The sequence below is a fragment of the Electrona antarctica genome (assembly GCF_951216825.1).
Source record: "Electrona antarctica genome assembly, chromosome: 5".
Taxonomy (NCBI): domain Eukaryota; kingdom Metazoa; phylum Chordata; class Actinopteri; order Myctophiformes; family Myctophidae; genus Electrona; species Electrona antarctica.
The window spans coordinates 7,131,846-7,151,195 of NC_136810.1; the positions used below are offsets into that span (position 1 = coordinate 7,131,846).

General features: G+C 43.3%; 1 protein-coding gene across 1 annotated transcript in view; it reads left to right on the forward strand.

Moving 5' to 3' along the window:
* The window catches only part of LOC306923248 (integrin alpha-11-like), a gene marked incomplete at its 5' end in the record, with an annotated part of 56,094 nt that overhangs the window by 8,424 nt on the left and 28,320 nt on the right, over positions 1–19,350 (forward strand). Inside the window, 10 exons of the mRNA XM_079501281.1 lie at positions 3,334–3,437; positions 5,322–5,413; positions 6,181–6,295; positions 7,212–7,339; positions 7,648–7,796; positions 10,173–10,317; positions 11,598–11,763; positions 12,280–12,350; positions 17,070–17,214; positions 17,521–17,669. Coding sequence (XP_079357407.1) covers positions 3,334–3,437; positions 5,322–5,413; positions 6,181–6,295; positions 7,212–7,339; positions 7,648–7,796; positions 10,173–10,317; positions 11,598–11,763; positions 12,280–12,350; positions 17,070–17,214; positions 17,521–17,669 — 1,264 coding nt within the window. The remainder of the gene's footprint in view (positions 1–3,333; positions 3,438–5,321; positions 5,414–6,180; positions 6,296–7,211; positions 7,340–7,647; positions 7,797–10,172; positions 10,318–11,597; positions 11,764–12,279; positions 12,351–17,069; positions 17,215–17,520; positions 17,670–19,350) is intronic.

The window sequence follows — 19,350 nt, forward strand, 5'->3', positions numbered from 1 at the left end:
CAGGATCATTCGTTACATGTGTTACCAGTATTTATAGTGTTTTTGCTTACAGCAGATGTTGGAAGATCGCAGGAAAACTATTCTTGGTTCCGTTTAATGGCTCTGCTCTTTAAGATGTTCCCTAAATTTTGCTAAGCAGTATGCTAAGCAAAATCATGAAACGCTATGCAAAACCCCCCACAAGAGCGGGCCCATAGCAAGACATGAATGCGACTTTGAATGATCTTTTGTCAAATACATTTTGGGATTAGAAATCTATCTTTAGAATTTTGGGTCCACCTCCTTGGCCAACATCGTGATCTCAGTGTTGGTGGCTGAGAGAAGTTGAAATGATTTTGAAATCTATTGGGTGTTGACCTTTAAACTCCTTTACTGTTGTCTGGGTCAGAGCCTCTGCTCAGTGAGCAGATGATGTAAGATTATGTGCTGCCAACCAGTGAATGTTGTTGTGGTATGTGGATAGGGGTCAAGGGTCAAAGTAATTGACCTGTGCAGGTACCAGTCAAAGACGAGGTCAGACTGTATAGGCGGTAGGTTCCTGCAGCTGTGTGTGTGTGTGTGTGTGTGTGTGTGTGTGTGTGTGTGTGTGTGTGTGTGTGTGTGTGTGTGTGTGTGTGTGTGTGTGTGTGTGTGTGTGTGTGTGTGTGTGTGCACTGTGTGATGTGTGGTCGTGTTTTTATCTGCTCATGCCTTTGACTTGTGTCTGTGTAAACATGCTACTGTATATGTCTGCACTACAAAGTCTTTACATTCCGCTGTACATACCCAGCATGCTTTGTGGTTACAGCTCTTGTCATCTGGGACACGTTAACACATTAGCAGATTTAGCACCATCCATCCACCAAACCTCCAAACCTCACATTCCATCACTGTCACACAACCAATGCTCCCCTAAATCCTCTAAACCCAGAGTCTCTTGCAGACCGGCGCTGCTACTGACTGGACCGGGTCCAAATACAATCTTCTCATCTCTGAACAATTCTGTCCTACTGAGACACAACACTGTCTGTACTATATTAGACAACGTCTGTCCTATAGAAACAAAACAAAACAGAACGGTCTGTCCTGCAGACAGTAAAGAGACGAGCATTAAATGGTAAATGGTGCATTTATATAGCGCCTTTATCCAAGGTGCTTTACATAAATTGTGCATTACATTCACCCATTCACACACACATTCATACACCAATTGCGGCGGAAGCCATGCAAGGTACCAACCAGCACATCGGGAGCAATTTGGGGTTCAGTGTCTTGCCCAAGGACACTTCGACATGTAGACAGGAGGAGCCGGGATTCGAACTGCTGACCCATGGATCATTGGACGACCTGCTCTACCTCTTGAGCCACAGTCGCCCAAGCATTACTCATTTTAGACAGACAGACAGACAGACAGACAGACAGACAGGACTATACCCCAAACGACCAACCAGTTTGATTGTACCTTCGTGTTAACCCATTCGAACCTGGAAAGTATCTCTGTCATTTTAGATTTTAGCTATATATAAATAGCAACATAATTATGTTTTCAGAAAGCTCTTAGGATTTAGAACAACATGGTTTTAGAATAGTGGTTCTCAAAAATAGCAGATATAAAAACTCACAGCGCACCACTTGCAAGCTTTTGAAAATTATGAAAGTGTTTTTTGTTTATTTTGAAACACAAAACTCTTCTCTTGGGGGAGGGGGGTCCCTGGGTCCCTGCCACAAACATTTTCAGATGGGGTGAGCAGCTAAATACATATCATTTTATGGATCCTTCTTGGCACAAAATGGTTTGAGAACTAGGCCTACTACTGATTTAGAAGGCTTTTTGTAGAGTCGGCCTCGGGTCTTAACAGTAAGTGTACCAGTGAGAATTCTAATAGTAGGCCCAATAGAAAATAGTGAAAAAAAAGAGGCCGAGTCATGTGGTGTCAGACCGGGAAGTGGATCACCGGAGGACAGGGGTCAGTCAGACACCCAGAATGTGTGGTTTGTCTGTTTGTTTGATGTGGCTGTGAAAAGCATCAGTTCTCGTTTCGACCCTCTGTGACTCAGCTGAGTTCCCAAACGGCTCTCCAGAGCACAGAACCTGCTGTTTACTCTGTGCTCTACGCTAATACTGGACAGAACCTGCTGTTTACTCTGTGCTCTACGCTAATACTGGACAGAACCTGCTGTTTACTCTGTGCTCTACGCTAATACTGGACAGAACCTGCTGTTTACTCTGCTCTACGCTAATGCTGTTTACTCTGCTCTACGCTAATACTGGACAGAACCTGCTGTTTACTCTGCTCTACGCTAATACTGGACAGGAGACGTCCCAAGTCCACTGGTCACTGTTTACTCTGCTCTACGCTAATACTGGACAGGAGACGTCCCAAGTCCACTGGTCACTTCAGCAGCTATAGGACTTTAAATGGGCCACAGCATCATCACCCTGTCAGGATAGATGGATGGATATAGACCGATATATTGATCCTTTATGGGTGTAGTTCACTGTAGTAGAACACAGTCAAATCCTCAGTTTGAATTTCACTCTGAGAGTACAGTACAAATATACCCAGATGGGTTGATTTGGTTGAATTTGTACACTCTCAGAGTTACAAATGGATAAAATGACTGATTGTACTAGCTGTGCTCTTCTTGCCTTTTTGTTTTTATACCGTATACTTTATTGGCACCATGGGAGACCAAGTATGTCAACAACACAAGGTACTCTTTAATGACTCATACAGTATACTATAGTCATCAAATGATGGTTGGACGAGTTTATTATAGACGTCAACAACACTGTAGTCACATTGATATAAAATTACTGGTTTTATAGGTGATGTCTCTCATCCGGGAGGTTCTTGAAACACATTGAGGAACCTTTGGTACAGCAGCTTCATATATTTATTTTTTATATATATCTTTTATATTTCTCAGATTCAGCTAGAAAAGGTGGTTTAATGTGTTTTGATGTCACACTGTATATCTCTCTACCATTATCCCAGAGTAATCTAGTAAGAGAGTAATGACACTCCCGTTGACTCTCATTGTAACAATGGAATGCGGAAGTGCTCATTCTATCTCAATGGAATAGTTCCAGCCATAGGAGCAATGTTTGGAACTATCGCCCATAGGTACCCGCTTTGCGGCGAGATCAAAGCGTGTCACCACTCTCTTACTAGATTACTCTGCATTAGCCCTACCTTATCCCTATCTCTCTGCCTCTGTCTTTATATCTCTGTACAGTATCTCTGTCTATCTGTCTTCCAATGTCTCTGTCTATCTCTAACTCTGTATCTGTCCGTCTATCTGTCTCTGCTGTCTCTGTGTCTCAGCTTGTGTTGTCTGTGTCCTCCACAGGCTTCTGGTTGGAGCTCCGTTTGAGACCACTGGGAAACATGAGACAGGAGATGTCTACCGCTGTCCATTGGACACCAACGGCAACTGTTCCAGACTCAACCTGGGTACAACACACACATGGTCGCACGCACGCACGCACGCACGCACGCACGCAGGCAGGCACGCACGCGCACACACACACACCACCAGACACCACACTTCTTGACCCAAACCCAGAGTTAGAACCACATGACCACATGAGAGAGACAGCTGCAATGTGGTGTTGCAGTTTGTTCACATTTGTCTGCTTACAGTATGGTTTGAATTGTGGTATGTGCTTGATTCCTTGTTCCATCTATTTCTCGGCGCTGGTCTTGCATGCAGACTGGTTTTCTATTATTTCAGTTAATTCATTATGTTACATTATATTACACTACTTGTAAACCAGTAGGCCTCCTACCAGATACCAGAGTCAACATTTCTGTCATGATTGTTATCTGTGTGTAAGTGTGACGTGTGGCCGATTAAGTCACAAGAAACTATTAATAAAGTGCACTGTTTTAAAGTGCGGGTGCATATTCACTGTGATACTCTATAAAAACTCTGTAGCCGAACTACGCCACCTTTGAGAGGTCTGGTCCTCTATTAAATAATACAAAATATAAAAACAAGGCAACACAGGTTCGAGTTTAAAACCAGGTAAAAGAGCATAAAAATAGCTAAAAACACAGGGAAGGACTGAAACCGAAACCAGCTATAAGGAAGATAGAGAATTACAATATTTATTATAAAATTAGGCCTAATTACATGGGTACCTAAAACACCAATTAAAGACAAGACACATGCTAAAAACTCTTAAAACAATCTAGTCCTTCAACATGTGCAACATTAGCTCAGAGGTAGGGATTGGTGCAGGGGAGGTTCTCTGGAAGAGTAGCCTGGAATATCCTGGTCCTCTTCACAAACAGCTCCTGCAATCACATACACAGGTAGGCCAGTACAACGGTTCCAACATCTCCTATTAAGCAAACGGCTCTGGTAGACAGGTATGTGAGCGAGTACTGCATCAGAAGGTTACTTACAGCGGCGGCCGGCATCAGAACCGGCCACCTACACTGACACGTAAGCAGCACTCGCTCCCTCTCTCCAGCCTCGTCCGTCTGGGTCGTCTCTCTCGGTCCCCTCGCTCCGTCACTCTTTCCGTCCCCTGCTGCATTCTGTGGGTCTCTCTCATGTTCTCCGGACAGCCCCCCCATGGGCAAGGCCAAGCCGGGCACACACCAGCCTGGGGCCGCGGTCGTGGCGCTTACAGTGTCGAAGGCATGGCTCTCATGGCACTTACAACCCATCTGTGGTCGACGAACATGGCTACCGCTGGCCCCCAGCTGGGGTGTCCTGGCCCCAGCCCATGGAGCTGCCCCCATTCCTCCTTCTCCCAACACAGCCTTCTCCTTCCTCTGTTTTCTCTCTCTGTCCCAAACACTGTCTTCTCTTATATAGAGGCTCCTGGTTGACCACACCCAACCCAGGTGCAGGTCCTTAAAGCTGCAGGGCCTTAATTAGTCAGTGGGTTAGTGGCAGTCAGTGGAAACAAGGTTATATAATATCATGCAACTCAAAACACAAATGCATAAGCAAAACAATAAAGTAAAATCACTCGACAATAATCTCACTCTACAGCAACTTAAAGAAAACATTTCAAACATGCAAAAGGATAACACAGCAAAAGCACAAATATCACAATAAACCAAACATCTACATTTCCACCGGCTCACATAAGTGCCAAGTGGTTCTCAACCTTCAATCAAACAATCGATTGTGTTCCACCTTGGATCAATGGAACTAAAATAGTACATTTTAAGTTCTTACTGGTGTCAATATTATGGTATATTATGATTCAAATCTAAGTGTCGTAGTTATTTGCCCACCATTGGGCCCGGCCCACAGGTTGAGAACCAGTGGTTTAGTGTCACTTTGAAGTTTTCTTCTTTCTTTTTGTTACTGTCCAGGGAAGATGTCCTTGGACAATGTGTCTGAAAGGAAGGATAAGATGAGGCTGGGGATGACTCTGTCCTCCAACCCTAAAGACAGCAGCTTTGTGGTGAGTTCAGTCTAAAGACAGCAGCTTTGTGGTGAGTTCAGTCTAAAGACAGCAGCTTTGTGGTGAGTTCAGTGGCACATCTGTATTCACAGCAGCTTTGTGGTGAGTTCAGTGGCACACCTGTATTCACGGCAGCTTTGTGGTGAGTTCAGTGGCACACCTGTATTCACAGCGAAAAGAGCCGATCTACAAGCTCAGAAGATGTCGCGATGCAATGCTTTGTGAGTTTGTAGATCAGCTATTTTAGCTAATTTGTGACATATTAACAGAACAAAAGAAACATTCTCCCATAATGTACAACATAGGGAAATGAGTGCACAAAGTATTGGTCTAGTAAATGAAAGATAATTAATAATAATTAACTGTATAGAGGGTATGCGCATGCTTAAAGTGAATGGCACATCGAGTGGCAAATCGAGTGGCAAAGCAACATGCAAAGTGAGTTTAACATTGTTTAACGTTGTTTAATGCAATCAGATAGGACTTTTCTGTTTGGATGCATGGGCTGTCAAGGCCAGAAAGTAGTTTTTTGCCAGTCAGTAGGCATTCCTGCATAATTTCCGGGTTTGATGATGATGTCACACGCATACCCTCTATTGTTTTATATACAATTTATTGCTATAATAATGTGTGCTTTTCACAAAATCCCAAGGCAACACCAGGACTTTTCTCACGGCACACCAAACGTTTGGGAGCCACTGTACTGTAAACTACAACATAATCTTTGTCTTTATTCAACTGGTTTCCAACGCTCTGTCTCCATGCAGACGTGCGGTCCACTGTGGTCTCATGAGTGTGGCAGTTCCTACTACAGCACGGGCATCTGTTCCAGGGTCAGCCGGAACTTCAAGTTCTCCCGAACCATCGCCCCCGCCCTGCAGAGTAATAATGACCTTTTTCCGTCATACAGTACTGCATGACGGAAGCATTTGTGTCAGTTGTCAGTTTCTTCTTAATGCTTATTGCTAAGCTTATATAGCTTGCTGCTTATCAGAAATGGACATCTCTAGATATTTTTTAATATATTTTCGTGAACAAAAATGACGAACAGATAACAGCTTTCAGGGGATGTAGTTCCAGACTCTATATACCGTATACGTAGCATTCAGAGATGATGGAATATCTGTCTGGCTATGCGACCATACCCTTTCTCGCCTCTGGCGTTTTTTTGCGAACTCACAGACTACTACTGTCTCAGGAGACATTGCTTTGCCAATGGGTTCCCAGATTGCCCTCACACTAACCCCCGCCCTGCAGAGTAAATGACCCCATGTCCCCACTGACCTCTGCGACCCCCTCACTGACCCCTTATGTCACATGTTTCAATATAATACGAAAAACTACCAAAAGGCTAAATAGCATAAAAAATAAACTTGGGACTAGTGGAAAAAAACACTTACCCCTGGGCCTGGGTTCCAGACTATATTTTTAAAATGTATATTTTGGTCTGTGTATTTTTAAATGCACCTGTGAAAATATAGTTAAAATCTAGTATATTTTCTTTTGGCGTGTGTCCCCTGTGACCTTCGCCCTTCAGCCTGTTTTCGGCCCTGTTAAACACGAGGGTTTCTCATAAAGTTTGAGACACAAACACACGCACGCACGCACGCACGCACGCACGCACGCACGCACGCACGCACGCATGCACACACACACACACACACCAGTGAAACTCAACAGAATCCTCAGTGTTCATTTTACTCTGAGAGAGTGTACAGATATTTGGAACAAATGGATACATGACTGTGTACTGGTGGTATTTGAGTTTGCTGTGTTTGTTGTTCCGTTGTGTCTGCAGGATGTGAGACATTCATGGACATTGTCATTGTTCTGGACGGTTCCAACTCCATATACCCCTGGTACGAGGTCCAGCACTTCCTCATCAACATTCTGAACAAGTTCTACATTGGACCTGGACAGACCCAGGTGTGTTCACACACACAACCATTAAAACACTTGCCCACTACCTCCCACGGAGGCCCGGGCTCCATTCCTGGCAGTGGACACAACCAACAGCAATTATCAGTGTTCACGGGTGGGAAGCCAGCAGGCTATGGAGTGGCTAGGTTTTTGGTTAGATGCCTGAAATAAAGTATGTAGTTAACGCAGGCTTAATAGATTTGAATGGTTTGTTCTACCACATAAAATAGGTCAGCAATTACCACATGGGTTCTAATGCATTGCATTTGTACACTCGAGTTAAGATGAAGCTGCTGTGTTGTTGTTGCTGCTAGGTGGGGGTGGTGCAGTACGGCTCCAGGGTGGTGCATGAGTTCAACCTGAAGGACTACCAGACCGTAGAGGACGTGGTGGATGCAGCGCGCAACATCCACCAGAGAGGTGGAGAGGAGACCCGCACCGCGCTGGGGATCAATGTGGCTCGGTACAACCACATCTACAGTATATTAAACTGGCTTATTCATTAGTATTGATGATGTTTTATTGCACTTTCCTTTGAATTATGTAGAAAGGTACTAAGGACACTAAAGCCCCTAACCACACCAAAGGGTCAAGACGGTTTTAGCAAGGGGCACGGTGGCACAGTCGGTAGTGCTGTCACCTCACAGCTAGAAGGTCCTGGGTTCGATTCCCGCTGGGGACGCTGTGGGCGCTGGGGGTGTGTTCCCTCCTCCGCGTCATCAGTGCCCATACCCGAGGTGGGGTTGGCGAAAGGGCCTTTCTGTGTGGAGTTTGCATGTTCTCCCCTAGGGTAGGTACCCTCACAAAAACATGCAGTAATCCTGGTCTCTAAAACTACCTCCCCCTGGCCTGATGGAGGGGAAAGGAACTGGTCGGAATAACGTGTTCCTTCCACGCGCTACGTCCGGCCAGGGAAATTCCCCCCTGTCAGGTGAAAAGAAGCAGCTTGGACTCCTCATGCATAGAAGGAGGCATGAGGTCAGTCCGCTGCCCCCCCCAGGTTGGCAGAGGAAGTGTAGCGCCCAGGATTACATTAGATAATTGGCACTGGGTGAAAGAACTGGGTTGCAAAATCGTGGGATAAAAAAAAAAAAAAAAAAAAAAAAGACTGTTTTAGCGTTGTCCCTGCGGACGGTGTGATATGTCTTGTTGTACGTTGACCCACGTTGACCCTAGTGATTCAACGCATGGAATTCAATGGCCCAAACCACACCAAAGGGTCGAGAGACGGTTTTAGCGTTAACTCCTTGCAACCGTTTGGACCCAAGGAGTTGCATGGTGACCCTTTGGTGTGGTTAGGGCTTAAGGGCGACATGTAACACAGGCTGGAATTGAATTGGGGAATTGCAGTTACATGATGGAAGCCTGTACAATCTCTGTTTATGGCATGCCATTGTAGTATGTGATACCTGACCCAGAAGAGTACTCTGTCATTACTCCATATTGAAATAAAATCACACCCGTGTGAACTGAGTGGTGCAACTCCCAACCCCAACCCCCCCCCCCCCCCCCCTCTCTCTCTCTCTCATTAGCAGGCAACAGTGCAGCACTATCTCTCTCTCTCTGTTTCTGGCACAACAGCGACCCTACTGGTACTCATGTGTCACACATGAGTCACACACATAGTCACAAACATAGGTTAACGTCACAGACATTGCTGTTCCTTGGAGTGGTTGCACCACTCAAAAACCTGCGTTCAATCCTTCAATATGTAAGAGTTAATCGGTAATGAGCCGTGCAATCATAGAACATTAGGCTAATAGCCTCCACGTCGTGTACTGTATAATGTCTTCATAACCATGTGGCGCTCAGAAGACGATCCCACTTTTACACCATGTTGCAACCATTAAAAAGTATTTTCATATTCTGAGACACTCTTTAAATAGATACTCTTATTGGGACTGTGTGCATCATAATTTACTACTCCTGCAAGTTGGATAAGCTGTAGAAAGTACCAGCTGAGTACAACCATTTAGTACCACGTTAACAAAACATACATACATACATACATTGTGCATGATTTCTTTGAGAACCGCATACTGTTTGTTGTGAAATATCCCTTACATACTGTTCTCCTGTATTCTTCTACTGTATATTCCAGTGTGGTTTTTGGCAGCAAAATGTGATTTTAGTTTTAGTCATAGTCTTTTGAATAGTTTTCATATAGTTTTAGTCACATTTCAGTCACCTGGAATGCCTTAGTGTTAGTCTAGTTTTAGTCGACTAAATGTCATGCGATTTTAGTCGACTAAATCGACAGTTGATTTAGTCGACTAAAATGTATTTTGGTGGGCCTTGATGCAGTCGTAATGACTGATTTTACACTTGCTGAAAATAGCCGATCTACAAGTTTACACAATGCGTCGCAGCGCGACGCATTGTGTAAACCAAGCATGCAACCAAGTGTAAAATGACTTATACTGGATCTCTAGTCCACTAGTCGCTTCCTAACATTTTAGTCTAGTTTTTATTTGTTGACGAAATTGTCAGTATATTTAGTCTTAGTTTTAGTCACCATAGCTTAGTTTTCATGTAGTTTCCATTTAGTTTTCGTCAGTGAAAAAGGGTAGTCGACGAACATTTTTCGTCTTAGTTTTAGTCGACGAAAACAACACTGGTATATTCTGTATGCGACTGCTACATTTTCCCTATTCTGGCCATGTCATTCAGTGAAAATAGACGATCTAGTTACAAACTCAGATTTGGTGTAGAGGGGGAAAAGGAGGGGTCAAATCACAGACCCCTAGGGGAGTGTATATATAGGGTGGTTAGGTGGTTACCGTGGTTCATATATTACTGTAGATCTTTTATTGTTGTTTCGTCTCCTCTCCCTGTTCAGTTCGGAGGCGTTTGAGCGTGGGGGCCGTCCAGGAGCGAAGAAAGTCATGATCGTGATCACAGATGGAGAGTCGCATGACAGCCAGGATCTGGTGCAGGCTGTGGGCGACAGCGAGAGAGACAACATCACCATGTATGCCATCGCTGTGAGTCTGAACGTCTACACAACAACAGCCACAACCACACATCCAGACTCACAGAAAACAACCACACATCCAGACAGACAACCGCCATGATTCAGTGGCGGTCAATTTTATTTATAAAGCACATTTAAAAACAGCCGACGGAAATAAAAACTGATTCTGGTTCTGACTCACAAACAACAACCATAATGTTGTTGTCGGGCAGAAACTCCATATTCCCAAACTCCATCCATACTCCATCCATACTCCATATTCTCCATATTCCCAAACTCCATCCATACTCCATCCATACTCCATATTCTCCATATTCCCAAACTCCATCCATACTCCATCCATACTCCATATTCTCCATATTCCCAAACTCCATCCATACTCCATCCATACTCCATATTCTCCATATTCCACATTCTCCTTTTTTTGTTTTACTTTTTTTGTTAATTAATGCTCTACTTCTACTTGATCGTACTACAGCGTCACACAAAAGTGGCAGATCTGCAAGCTCGAGACACGGCACAAAGATATGCGTGTTGAGCTTGTAGATCTGGTATTTTTGCCACTTTAGAATTTGAATCCTGAAAAGTAACAGTTTTGGACATACAGTGTTCAGTTTCCACCCAACATAGTCGATATTGAAAACCAGTCTAATCACCAAATCTAGTAGTAGATACAGATCAGAATTGTACACCATCACGTTGAGTTGTGTTGTCTCCAAGTGGTGTTGGGTTGTTGGTCGGCATGTAACGATTCACTCAACTCACGATACGATTCGTATCACGATATGAGGTTCACGATAAGATTTTTCACGATATTAAAAAATATATATATTTTAAAGAGAAATGTTTTTTTAATTTTATATAATTTATCTTCCCCCATGAGATTTTTTATTTAACTACATTGCAAAAGAAGTAGCATTACTTTTGACAGTGCAGAAACATAATTGCCTTCCTTGATGAGCATCAACGACCATCATCACCTGGGCACAGTCACAGACACACACAGCTCCCCTCTACAGTGCTCTACTACTGAAAGTGACTCTCATTTCTCTCCAAAAGCACTTGAATATGATGGAATATGACTAAAGCTCACATTTCACATCACATACTAGCCCCCCCTAAAAAAAGATTTTTTTTATTTCAATGAATCAATTCATATCGTTGGGATTAATATCGATATATATCGATATACGATATATCGTTACATGCCTAGTTGTTGGTGGTGTTGTTGACTTGCAGTTTGTCTTTAGGCTGTTGTTGACTTGTGTTGCTGTGTTGTCACTACTGTAGGTGTTGGGTTACTATAATCGGCGTGGGATCAACCCAGAGTCCTTCCTGAAGGAGATCAAATTCATCGCTAGCGATCCTGACGAGGACCACTTCTTCAACGTGACGGACGAGTCAGCCCTGAAAGATATCGTGGACGCTTTGGGAGAGAGGATCTTCAGTCTGGAAGGTTCTAACATAACCTTTGACCTCTTAGTGGTTAGGGTTTGCATAATGAACTCCCTGTGCTTCATAAAATACAAATAATAAATCTATATACAAACACATACAGTATAAACACACTACAGTAGTCCCTCTCCTTGAATAAAATATATATATCTCTGCTGTCGGGACTAGGAAACCTCATAACTCCAAAATGTTCATTTTTCAGGAAATGAAAAATATACATTTTTCAGGAAATAAAGAAAACCTTATATTTTGAAAACAAAGCAATACAGCCTCATCAACGTTGGTGTTGTAACTTTTTATATTGTCAATTACTTCCATGAGATGGGGAGAGGTGGTGGAGTTAGTTGCTTTAGCAGACATTTTGAGGGTGTTCAATAGCACTGATTTATGCCAAGAAAATTTAGTTATGAGGTTTCTCCCGACAGCAACGATATTATGCATACTATGCTATACAAATGTGTAAACACGCTACAGTAATCCTATATGTGACTGACAATGGTGTTTATTTGTTCATTAGGATCAAAGAGTTCAGGTCAAGGGTTTAACCTCCAGATGGCTCAGGCTGGTTTCTCCTCTCATATCGTCCAGGTGAGACCTTTAATACATCTTTTAATTTGCTTATAAAGGTGATAGATTTTAATTTGCTTATAAAGGTGATAGATTTTTATGGAATAACCATCTTGCCACAATGTGAATATAAGCAGGGCCTTTTTTGGTATTCACTATTCAGCAATACTGCTGGGAATATACATATAAAAGCATCAGGAACACACGCGTGAGCCAGCTCTCCCCAGAATGAATAGCCTACTACTGATGACCTGTTTCTGCTGTAGCTGAGAGAGAAAGAAAAGGAAAACCAGAAGGGTATGGCTCCACGTAATTCTTCCCAAGATGAGTTTTCTCTCTCCCTCGTTCTTTCGCCTCGCCGTTCAACTCCGTCTTGCTTAAAGACACTTGATATTTTATTGTTTTTCTTTTTAACATAAATGATGAGTCTCTCAGCATTTGCGTCAGCATGTTGAACATGAGTGATGTGTTGAAAGTCATGCCCTGTAAGTAAGTTTGGAGGGATTTAGGTTTTGCAAGCAGAGTGTGCACTCACTTTCCACCGGTTGGTTCCCAATGGGAACCGGTTCAGTTCTTTTTGGTTCTTAGTCCATGAGCCAGAGCTCCAAAACTGGAACGTTAATTATGAATTGAGTGGGAAAAACCATACCTATATCAGATTGTTATCACCATGAAACTTCCCTGGTTGATTACTTACACGAAGACAATGATTTATTGTATTACACATTTTACATTTTTAAATTATGTAGGAAAATATGCAAAATAATAAAAAATATGAAAAAGCTACTACTGTGGAAGGGTTATCATCTATTGATTTACTTGTATTGATCCTATAAACAATTTAATATAGGTCTAGTTTTTACCACCAATTTTGGAGCTCTGGCTCATGGACTAAGAACCAAAAAGAACTGAACCGGTTCCCATTGGGAACCAACCGGTGGAAAGGGGGTCATTGTGAACACGCCTGTGTAGACGCATCTTACTGAATCTGAATAATGTGCCCTGCTGTGCTTGGATTTAGACGAGCACAATTGCTTCCTGCTCCCTCTAATTAGATGCACCAACCACCACTTGACTCATTTTAAGAACAATGCGCGCAAAGCCGCGCATTGCTGCTCCGATGGATGCAACAAATACATTGCAACTTACGCAATGTCGGGGGCGTGACCGTGACAATCTCGTGTCGGTTGAAATATCTGGTGGTGGAAGATGTAAAGTAGCAGTACCACAATATAAATAATATACTCTGTTACAAGTAAAGGTCCTGTATTAGAATGTTTACTTGAGTGAACGTACAAAATATACTTATTACAAAGTACTTTGTCGAAAATAGGGCTTAAGTGTTAATGTGTGATAGTGTGTGATGTGTGAAAGTAATTGTTAACTACAGATTTCAAAATACTAGTAATGTTAAAGTACCTCAAAAGTAGAGTAGAGTAAAATATACTTTCCAATTTCCTTTTGTCCCTTACTGTTAACTTGCAGAGGTGACCGATTCTAAGCAACATCATGAATGGAGTGTGAATGTATGGATACTGCCTCTCGCTGTTGGGAGGACAGAGGCTTTGTATGGATACTGCCTCTCGCTGTTGGGAGGACAGAGTGTGAATGTATGGATACTGCCTCTCGCTGCTGGGAGGACAGAGGCTGGAGTGGAACAGATTCCTGAAATATTATTTCTTCTGTTCATTAGGAAAAAACAAATTCATACCTGACATGATCACAGTGTTCCAGGAATGTTAGAGTGAGCGAGGTTTAGTGTGCTGGGAGAGTAACTGGAGAAGGAGAGAAGATGGCGTTGTGGAAAGTATTTTTTCTAACAGAGAGCAGATGGTTCAGCATAGAAGATCACTGCCAATTGAACTCACCAGTGATGGAAGTACTCACATGTTTTACTTAAAGTAAAAGTATCTATACTGCAATGTAGATGTACTCACTGTAGAAGTCACCTATTATTCTAAATGTACTTGAGTAAATTACAAAAGTATTGGCATCATATACTTCACAAAAGTACTCGATGCGCAGAATATCTCTAAGTTCAAAATATATATACGTCTGAAGTGGTTAGTGTTCTTGTAATAGTAATCCTCTGAGATGTAGTGGGGTAGAAGTAATCCTCTGAGATGTAGTGGGGTAGAAGTAATCCTCTGAGATGTAGTGGGGTAGAAGTAATCCTCTGAGATGTAGTGGGGTAGAAGTAATCCTCTGAGATGTAGTGGGGTAGAAGTAATCCTCTGAGATGTAGTGGGGTAGAAGTAAAAGTATTGACATTTATAAAAGAAAGTAAAGAAAATACCTCAAAATTGTACTTAAATACAGCACTTGAGTACATGTACTTAGTTTCTTCACACCACTGGAACTCACACACACACACACACACACACACACACACACACACACACACACACACACACACACACACACACACACACACACACACACACAGTAGTAGTGACTATTATTCCAGGTATCCAGTATTAGCAGCTCCTGTTGTCTGTTGGCTGATGTGACTAAATGTCTCTCTCTCTCTGCATACCTCACCTCTGTCTCACGACCTCACTATTACAAAAACAGACTGAGACTACACATATTTATTACTCGGTACCTCAGAAGTACACATAAATCCTGCCTCAGAACTATTATGTAACTAAGGACTTATTATGTCAAATACAGAGTGTCTTTTTTTTCATGGGAGAAACAAATTAAGAGCATAACTTTAGTAATATTCACTGTTTAATGGCCCAGAAGGTGATGTATTGTTTTTACTAGCTGTTGGCTTCTTCTCTTACTATGCCTCTTTGTTGGAATGAAAGATTATGAAAGCTTAACATCTAAACCAGGGGTTCTCAACGTTTTTGGCCGGGGACCCCTGGAAATGCTTTGGCAATGTCTCGGGACCCCCGCCCCGCCCCCTCCCGACCCCCAATATATATTTACTGCTACAATAACCTTAATAATAGAGACAATACACCATAAATACTGAAACCAGATCATTAGGGAAGGTGTATGCATGTACTATGTGTACTATATGTAAACTCTTCATTTCCACTTTCCAGCCATTCAGTTGCAAATGCCCCCCCCTCCCCCCCTCCCCCCCCCCCCCCCCCCCCCCGAGGGGTCGCGACCCACGGGTTGAGAACCCCTGATCTAAACTATTGACTGTTATCAATCGTTAATATGTTACCAGTAAATGTATTTATTTCCCGCCTGGAGTTAAATAAACACTCAGATTTTGGGAGCCCCTATAAGCCCATGGCAGTGACGGCACCATGCTCTGGGTGGCTTCACATGGGAAAAAAAAATCCAAAGCAAATGTGATGTGAAAAGAAAGTTGTAAAATAGGGTGAACTTTCCCACTGTTGCCCTGCAGTGTCCTGGACACATCAGTCCAAACTGAACCGCAAATGCTAGAGTTTTATTGCAGATTTAAATTCCCGGGCAGTGTGCTGCATGTGCTGGACGGGACAGCCGTCCATGTGTCCCCCAGCCGCAGAGCTTGGCTGGGGCCAGAGAAACGTTGCAGCTCCACGCAGACTGCTGGAACTAACTACATATGCCAAGGATTGGGTCAGCAGTCAGCACCTTCAAACTGAGAGAGATTCAGGCTTTAATCACCTCCATCTTTAGATGATAAAGTTGATGTGGCTACGTCAGCCTCAGCTGGTCTTGTGTGTATAGCAGAGTCTGAGTGTATAAAGCTGAGAGGTGGGACAGACAGACATAGGGAAAGCTGACAGGGAGACAGTGTAGGAGAGACAGACAGAAGTGAGCCTGACAGGGAGACAGTGTAGGAGAGACAGACAGAAGTGAGCCTGACAGGGAGACAGTGTAGGAGAGACAGACAGAAGGGAGGCTGACTGGGAGACAGTGTAGGAGAGACAGACAGAAGGGAGGCTGACTGGGAGACAGTGTAGGAGAGACAGACAGAAGGGAGGCTGACTGGGAGACAGTGTAGGAGAGACAGACAGAAGGGAGGCTGACAGGGAGACAGTGTAGGAGAGACAGACAGAAGGGAAGCTGACAGGGAGACAGTGTAGGAGAGACAGACAGTAGGGAAGCTGAGAGGGAGACGGTGTAGGAGAGACAGACAGAAGGGAGGCTGACAGGGAGACAGACAGTGGGAAAGCAGATAGCGAGACACAGGAGAGAAGGTTCTGGTGGATTCTAATCCTATACCAGCTGGGTCTTGAGATAGATGGAGGTCTTAAGTACACAACGGTGGATATTGACAATATGCAAATGTCAATTAATCTCTCTGTCTTCTGTTCTGTGTAATAAAGAAAAAAATCTTCAAAATAAAAGCCTCTGCTAGTTTCTGTTTTGGTGCAGGAGTTGCATTGTATGCATTAAAAAAAACAAAAAAAACATCACATGGATGCACCTGGGACGTATCCTCAGTGATGTATCCCAAGGTCATCAGGGTTTCGGGTCTCGCAACATCATACCCCTCACTCAGGTGACCCAGCCGGGGTGATCAAGTCCCGACTTACGTCCCAGTAGCTACCCTCGATCAGTCCCATTAGGGAAAGACCAGGGCCACACAATCCGTTCCTCCGGAACTACTCTACCGGGACTGGATATGCGGGAGGATCGCATCAATCTGGCACGTGGAAGGACTAGGCTCTGTGGGTTGACTCCTGTCCGGGCCCCTCCTACATCTCACCAGGCCCAGCACCTTTATAAGTTTGCTATAAAAATATTAAGTGAATTATTTTTGTTATTGCTATTGTTGTTGTTTAGGACGGGGTCCTGGTTGGGGCAGTCGGTGCGTACGATTGGACCGGAGCCGTTTTGAAGGACACCAAACATGGGAAGGTGGTCCCACCTAGGTCCTCATATCTGGAAGAATTCCCAGAGGAACTGAAGAACCACGGAGCTTATCTTGGTGAGTTCAAGGTTGTACTTTATTGTTACATCTTGTGTACAGGTACATAAGAGTCAAACTTTATTGTTACATCTTGTGTACACGTATATATGAGTCAAACTTATTTTGGTTTGGCTTCCTTCAGACAATGCAGCAGCAAGACAACAGCAACAACAATAATGATAAAACTGTAAAAAGATCAATAGGAAGAAAGATAACATGTGCATAAAATCTTGCATTATAGTATATTGTATACTACACCAACAGCATTGAGGGGTGTTCAGGCTGAGCATCTTAACTGTTTCCTGTCTGTCTGTCTGTCTCTAGGTTACTCCGTCAGCAGTTTGATGACACGTGGGCGGGGCCAGCTGTATGTGGGTGGGGCTCCTCGTTTCAACCACACGGGGAAAGTCATCATCTTCACCCTCACTAACCAAGGCAACCTCACCATCCTTCAGGCGTTGCTGGGGGAGCAGGTCAGAGCACACATAGACACACACTTTTGGATGGAGCAATGCCCCTTGGGTGTGATATAAGGGTAATATGCTGTCTGTGAGTTACTGTTTTTAGAAAATGTTTACCAAATATGGCAACATGAAAACTATAGATACAAATCTTATTACAAGCACTATTAGAGAAGTAGTGCCTAATTGCCTGCACATAAGAATTGGTTGCTATGCAATGTTTACAATTAGAACTTTCTTCATCTTAATGCACAGTTATGCCTGTCTTACTTTGTTGTTTCCTCATAATGCATGGCATAGAAACGCAAATATCATTAAATCCCACCAGGCTTTAGTTTAGACATACTATTGGTCCGACTGTCATTAGACCGACAACCTGCCTCAAGCCCTAACCTAACCCTAACTGCAAGCACGGAGCAGCGCATGTTCGACCTCATGTCCGACTGTTATTTCCGCATGTCGATCTGTTGGTGTGTCTAATCTGCGAATGCATCCCTTAACTGGAACCCCTTTTGGTGTTTTTCATTCATATGATGCTGCTATATAAATATTTGAAGTTTTTCAGAAAGCTTAGGTCAGGATTTAGAGGCCTTTTTAGAATCGGCCTCAGGCCTAAATGGGTTAAATCCCACCTTTTATACTGTTTGAAAATGTAAAACTACACCTTTTACAGTCACCAAAGCATTTAACCCATGATATATACCTGAGGTAGATTCTAAAAAAATCCTTCTAAACCGTTTTCTGAAGTGAAAAATATGTTGCCATATTATACTGAATTGCTGAAATCTAAAATGAAACGGATGCTTTCCCTTATTGAATAGGTTACATTTGAATTCAAATTAGCATTTGACATGCTTTAACCGTTAAAGCATTTGTCGGCCCATAACAGTTTTATCTTTTCCCCCCTCAAGCTTCAGCTTCAATTCAGCTGTGGATAACACCTTGACCTACAGTTAGCAGAGTGTAGTGTGGTCTCACATAACATAAGCGGTTGCAGAGGAATGAATGGCCAACACCTTCCAAGGCTAAATTGAAAAAAGGTTCAAAGTTGAACACCACCTGCTGAGGCATGTAATGCAAATTTGCTTCACCACCGGAAGCTCTGCCCATCCGTCACTCATATAGAAGCTCTGCCCATCCATCACTCATATAGAAAGCTCTGCCCATCCGTCACTCATATAGAAGCTCTGCCCATCCATCACTCATATAGAAGCTCTGCCCCTCCGTCACTCATATAGAAGCTCTGCCCATCCATCACTCATATAGAAGCTCTGCCCCTCCGTCACTCATATAGAAGCTCTGCCCATCCATCACTCATATAGAAGCTCTGCCCATCCATCACTCATATAGAAGCTCTGCCCATCCATCACTCATATAGAAAGCTCTGCCCCTCCGTCACTCATATAGAAGCTCTGCCCATCCATCACTCATATAGAAGCTCTGCCCCTCCGTCACTCATATAGAAGCTCTGCCCATCCATCACTCATATAGAAGCTCTGCCCATCCGTCACTCATATAGAAAGCTCTGCCCATCCGTCACTCATATAGAAGCTCTGCCCATCAGTCACTCATATAGAAAGCTCTGCCCATCTGTCACTCATATAGAAAGCTCTGCCCATCCATCACTCATATAGAAGCTCTGCCCATCCATCACTCATATAGAAAGCTCTGCCCATCCATCACTCATATAGAA